This window comes from Papaver somniferum, chromosome 5 (assembly GCF_003573695.1).
Source record: "Papaver somniferum cultivar HN1 chromosome 5, ASM357369v1, whole genome shotgun sequence".
Taxonomy (NCBI): domain Eukaryota; kingdom Viridiplantae; phylum Streptophyta; class Magnoliopsida; order Ranunculales; family Papaveraceae; genus Papaver; species Papaver somniferum.
The window spans coordinates 82300915-82307034 of NC_039362.1; the positions used below are offsets into that span (position 1 = coordinate 82300915).

General features: G+C 39.0%; 1 protein-coding gene across 1 annotated transcript; it reads right to left on the reverse strand.

The window, feature by feature from the left end:
* Positions 1-528: 528 nt before the first annotated feature.
* LOC113277587 (cell number regulator 2-like) lies at positions 529-2321 on the reverse strand. Its single transcript, XM_026526643.1, has 4 exons — positions 2157-2321; positions 1992-2063; positions 1628-1834; positions 529-1497 (listed from the first exon to the last, which is right to left on the reverse strand). The coding sequence occupies exons 1-4, from the start codon at positions 2263-2265 to the stop codon at positions 1418-1420; spliced, it is 468 nt and encodes a 155-aa protein (XP_026382428.1). The 5' UTR covers positions 2266-2321; the 3' UTR covers positions 529-1417.
* Between the last annotated feature and the right edge of the window lie 3799 nt (positions 2322-6120).

Consider the following 6120-nt stretch of genomic DNA (forward strand, 5'->3'; position numbering starts at 1 on the left):
GGCTTGGCTAGAGCAGATATGAGTCTTGTTCAATTGAAGGAGCAGATATGAGTCTTGTGCTGGAGGACCAGTTGGAGGAAATCCTAAGGGATTCAAGCCTAAAACATGTGTTGATGGCACAAAGAAGACAGTAGTTGAAGCTCCACCAAAGAGAAAGTACAAAGATAGAGCTCAGCCAACAACAACATATTCTGCAAAATCCACAGGTTTCAATAGAAAGGCAGGTGATGTATCTTGTTCTCAACCAGCTTTCAGTCAGCACAACAACCATGCAGGATCTGTGAGCAACAAAGTTACCTTTATAGCTCCAGACCCAGAAGGAAGGAAGAAAGCAAAGAAGTATATGAAGCTTTAGATGTGTCTTTTCTCTTTTATGTTTATGTGTTTCTGATGTAATGTTAAGACAAGACAATGCAGAGAACTTAGTCTTTATTAATCTATTGCAGTTACATTTGCAGATTTTTCTTGAATTCCTTACATATTTCATGTACTTTTTCCTTGAGTGTTTTTTTGTTTCTATAACTATTGCATCTGAAGCCCATCTGAATGCTTCACAGTGTTTTAGATCTCAATAGAGCCCTCACACCATTACAAGGTACATGTTTGCACCTTGAATAAACCCAAGGACAACCTTTGGTTTCATGATCATCTTCAATGTCACACATGAAACACATGATTTTGCTGCTGATTTCACCCGTTTTAGATCTGAAACAGTCACCAAAAAGTAGAGAAAGTAGAGATATATAGGAGAGAAAGATGGTTAGTGTCCAGTAAGAGAAGATGTATATATATAGAAGAGAATTTTTTTTGACTGTTTAAGTGTGGGACCAGCCACGTGTATACAACTTACGTGGAAGAATAGACGAGTTGGACAGTGTACACAGCTTACTTGACTTGACAAGTGAGTTAGATGATTTAACTGCTGACATGGAGGTTAACTTTCCGTTAGCCGTTTTTTCAAAAAAACGGTCAAAACAGGAGTACATTTGTAAATGTGAAAAAAACGGGGGTACATCTGTATGCGCCCAAAAAAACAGGGGTACATCTGTATTTCACCCTTGTTTAAATGGAAAAAAATGTAAAAATAGGCAGGATGTAATCAGTTTCATCGTGCCCATTTTCAAGTAGTTTTTCTTATTTTTAATTTACACAGGATGTATCCAGTTTCATCCTTGCTATTTTTTAAATTTAAGCTAGGATGAAATCAGTTTCATCCTTACTATTTTTTTTGGCCATTTCACCCAATTTAATTTTTACTCGTCCATTTGAACCGTGATTTAAAAATATTTGGACAAATGACCCATTTTCCGAATAAACAAACAGTTGCCCTCAATAGTACCGCGGGCACCAGAAAAACCCAATTTTCATCACGGATTTTTTACACAAACTTTTGTGTTTTTACAATCCATGATTATGATTATCTGTTCATAGTTCCATACGCGGAAGGTGGAGCAGTCGCCACAACCCCTGTGCCCCTTTCCATGTTCCCATGCCATCCTATACACATTACAAATCAATATTCATTAAGAGTGCGAGATCTTATTCAGCCTTCATAGCTATAACTTCTAACAAATAGGCTTATCAATAAAGAAAATGTTGGATAAGAATAAAAACTATATGTACTTACCTAATGGCACGTCAAAACCCTTGTTCTTGAGTTCTCTATATTCTTGGCATAAAGCACAAGGTGTGCAGCAAAAATGAGTTAGACAATCATTACAACTACTTCCCTCTAAGTTGTACAATTGTCTGAATTTGGTGCGGTACATGCATGAATAAGAACAACCTGTGAAAACTCCTATTAGCGCATAAAGTGCCCCATTCGCTCCACAAGCTGCAGCAAAATACATACAACTTTTAAAACCACAGTCAACTGCTCCGGACAGTCTCGATAAAGAGAGAGGCACCTCGAATCTTTTTTTTTTAATCTTTTTGGAACATGATTGTAGAAAAACGAACGATGAAAATTTTTCGAGATAAAAAATACTAACATGAGGATCCTCTGTCAATGATCTCAGATGTCTGACCAAACGTAATGCATGGGCACCAACATGTCAAGCAACCTGTTTTACAGACATGCATGCATTAGTTAGCAATGGTAAAACTGAAACAAATCGAAACAAGTATAGAAAATTGCAAAGGATTTAAAGAATTACAATTGCTGCCATCATCAAAACAACCGCAAAGACCAGTAGACCAAGGGACCATGGGAGCATGGACCGGAACACCAGTGGCTATTGGTTTTTCTTGATCATATGAAGTCATTTCCAAGGTTCAAAAATTGAGAAGAGAGAGAGGGTTTTATGGTATCAATTGCTTGAAGAGGTAATGGTTGTTATGTTTTTATTTTTTTCCTGCAGGTTTCGGATTTATATAGGAAAATACTGAGTCGGCTGTTATAAATGCACTGATAACATCGAACAAAAGTCAAATAAAACCAACTTGTATATAATGGAATTTTGTCTACGGACTGTTCAAATGGAATTTTGTCTGCGGCCTGTTCAATAATTGGATTTGACTTTCAATTCCCGCCGGCAATCAAAATCGGAGGTAATTTTCTATCAACAAGCCGTGTTTGACAAATAGAGAATCGAGTTGTTTGGCAAAAAAAGATTTCTCTTTCATACAGTGTTACCTAAAAAGCTCATTTTCTCAATGGAAATTTGGATGATGGGAGGCTGCGCTAGATATGCCGTATAGAGAACTGCTTATTTGCAAGCATTTTGCATAACTATTCAATATTTCCCAGATTAAATAGTTTGGGAAATAGTCTACATTAGCGGTGGTAAGTCTGATCTATGACGCATTTGAATAAGTTAAACTTGACTAGATGCCGTGTTAGGAGACTTGTTAATGTCCTGGGTTTATCCAATTTTTGTTTGCCGAAGCTGATAGGAAGTTTGTGGGATGTTTGACATTTTCGTCTACTCGTAAGAATCATAGTTAACTGAATAAACAAGTTTATATATAAGAAAGTCAGAGCCAAACCTCAAATTTGTTCGTCCGTAATCCTAACATGTTTACTAGTGACATTTGAACACGGCTTAGATAAACTGCTGCCCCCAGTTCTAATGAACAACCCTGTACGGCACAATTATTTGTTTACAAATTAGAAAACAAAGATCGGCAAGCATGACTCGAGCAGAGATCGGCAACGTTATCAACATTGCTAATGACTGGTCAGGTGAAAAGGAATGTTATCTTGCAAATTTTAAGTTGTGCTCAATTCTCATCCAATCTTTCAGGTAGTTAGCTATTATCTCTCATAATCGCAGCCCTGGCCCCTGGTGGTGCATACCTCCCACCAGGCCACCAACCTAATAATTTCGACAAGTTTGCTGTTTAAAATTGGATTGGACCGGATTCCTAAAAGCTGGTCTTTGAAAAGCAGTTGTCCTACAATTTGGAGAGAAAATGAGTCGTACAATTCTCAAAGAAAACCAACTCTCTTTACCTGAAACTTAAATTTCCGATCAATTCTAGCCGTTTTCCTTTGTCTCATTCTCCTCAACGGTCTGTTAATGGTCATACCCTCCGGCCCTTCACCGGTTTCCTCCCCCGGAGGTATCCGGTTTTCCCCTCCCTCTGTTCCTCCTCTCTGATGTTTGTTGTCTTTGCTAATGCTTCCTCTTCTATCTAGTTCTACCTAAGAGTTTCTTTGTGTTCTGATGGAAAATCACCAGCAATTCACCAGAAATCTCAATTTCAATCAGTGTAATTGTCTATACTCTAACATGACAGGAAGAATTTCAATCACAAGGCAACATATCCTTCAGGAATTCACAAGAATCATAGGAATCATAGGAATTACTACTTCTTCAGGCAACACAAACATCACAAGTTACACCGGCATCACAAAACTCACCGAAAACACGAGCTACACCTGCACCACAAATTTCACAGAAATCATAGCTCTTCCTGCTACCAGTCTCAATACTAGTATCAGAAGAGATAACCCCCATAAGTTTCCCATTATCCCAAAGCAACCAAGACCCAATTCTCAAAATCAAACCCCATACTACTCCATTCAATCTCCCTATTATCCTGAGACTAGTGAACAACAACTTACTCTCCAACATCTATCTCTTCTAGATAATGATATCAATCCTAATGGCTATCTTCAATACCAAACCCAAATTTTCTTCCTTTCTGTCCCCAGAAAGTACACAATCCAGAAAAATATGGTAAAACTCAGTCTTGTTTGGCCCTCTAGCAATCAAGAGAAACCAATTATGAGCTAATTCTAAGATCCACTCAAAATATTATTATGTACATTCACACAAATTCTCAGTATGTCAGCACTAATACCATGCATAGAAAAACCATTCCTTATCATCTATCCAAAAACAAAAACATACCATCCAAAGATTCAATTAGATTACTCAAATTATACTACCATCAAAGTATTAAATGTACCCAAGAGATCCAAATAAATTACACAATCAAACTTCATAACCAAAAAATTCAAGAGGTTTGCAAAGTTGTTCTAAACCAAATAACAAATAACACTAAATTCATATCCCCCCTCTCATTGTTCTTGGAAAGATAGAAACTCAAGCTACTTACCTTCTATTTCCTTTGTTGAGTATGGCTCCGAGTCCCCTGGCTAACAGTTCGAGTCAAACTTCTAGTCAAGCGCCTGGTGGAACTTGGAGAATAATTGCGAGGAGGATGAGTACTCTGATCTTCATTGAACTCCTCAGCTTCAGGTGGCACCGGCACATCATCAGAAGGTTGCATTGGCTGAACAAGCTCGGATACTGGATCGGTGGTTGGAGCGGTAGATGGATCGGTGGCTGGATCGATAGCTGCACTAACAAAAATTGCTCGACCAATTTTACTAGTTGCAGGACACAGAGCATCCATCACTGGAAAATGCATTGGCTCATCCTCATGCCATGGTTGTGCATCCAATTGCCGCACCATGAACCGTGCCTCGGGCTGAAGAGTAATAGACTGATAACCAATCCTACTCAACCCAGATACCAGAAATCGATCTGCAACAATGGCAACTCCTTCATGAACCTCAAAGGGGCCAAACTTGGGGTGATAAGCATACAATACCCAACCATCATCGCCAGAACCATTAGTTTGGGCTTCAAAGATGGCACAGGATGTTCAGAAGTAACAGGATCAGAATGTTTATCCTCACCGAAATGGGTAGCACCAGGCATACGACAACCTCCTTCTTCGATGCTAATACCAGGCCTAAGGAAAGGGTTACCAGTGCTTTTCCGAATAGGAGAAGGTTTATTCTGTTTGAAGAATTGAGCCACTCTTTCAATAGGGAAATCGAGCAACAACTCATGTATAATTTCTGGTGGACCATCTTGATCCAAGCACTCCTCAAGCTTCACATCAACATTATGCTGCATATCCCTCAAATACCAATCGAAATTTTCCTGAAAATCAGAGGACTCACAACCCTGTGGGAAAGCTATACCGTATGGCAAACAGTTCAACAAATGTTCATAGGGGTACCAATGGATACGTGGTTCATCATCTACTTCACGCATCTTTCGTTTGCCCTTTTGATCAACGTTTCTCTGATTTTCATCCATGAAGGAACGAACAGAAAGAAATGCAGTCTCAGAGGAAGTTTTGCAGAGAAAACTCAATGGTCTCCCTCATCCAGGGATCAGTTTCTTATAAAGCCCCATATCCTAGAGCTTCGTTCGTGTCGCTAATAAATGGCGACGGTTCCCAAAACCAATTTCTTTTCCTCATCATTTACATTCTCATTACCATTGTCGTTTCAAATCTCCAACAGATAGGCTATAATATCCTATATTGCAGCAAACTGATTTATGCACGCTTACTCAATCTAACTCTTTATTTTTTGGTATTGACAGGTGGGCTTGAAATAATGGACGAAATACCTCTATTCCTCAGTAGTTGGCAAACATGCAACTATTCGGGCTGGGACTACAAAGAGAATAAAGCTGATCCGCAAACACGTACCTGTACCCGGAACGGGAAACTCGGATTATTATTGAGGCTCACAAAATTCAACGGGCTGAAACACAAGCTGCGATGTTAGTTAAGCCCAATCAAAGGACAATTCAGCATGTCAAAAATCTGAGTCGCAAAGCAACCACAACATTTTCTCAGTCAGTCCAT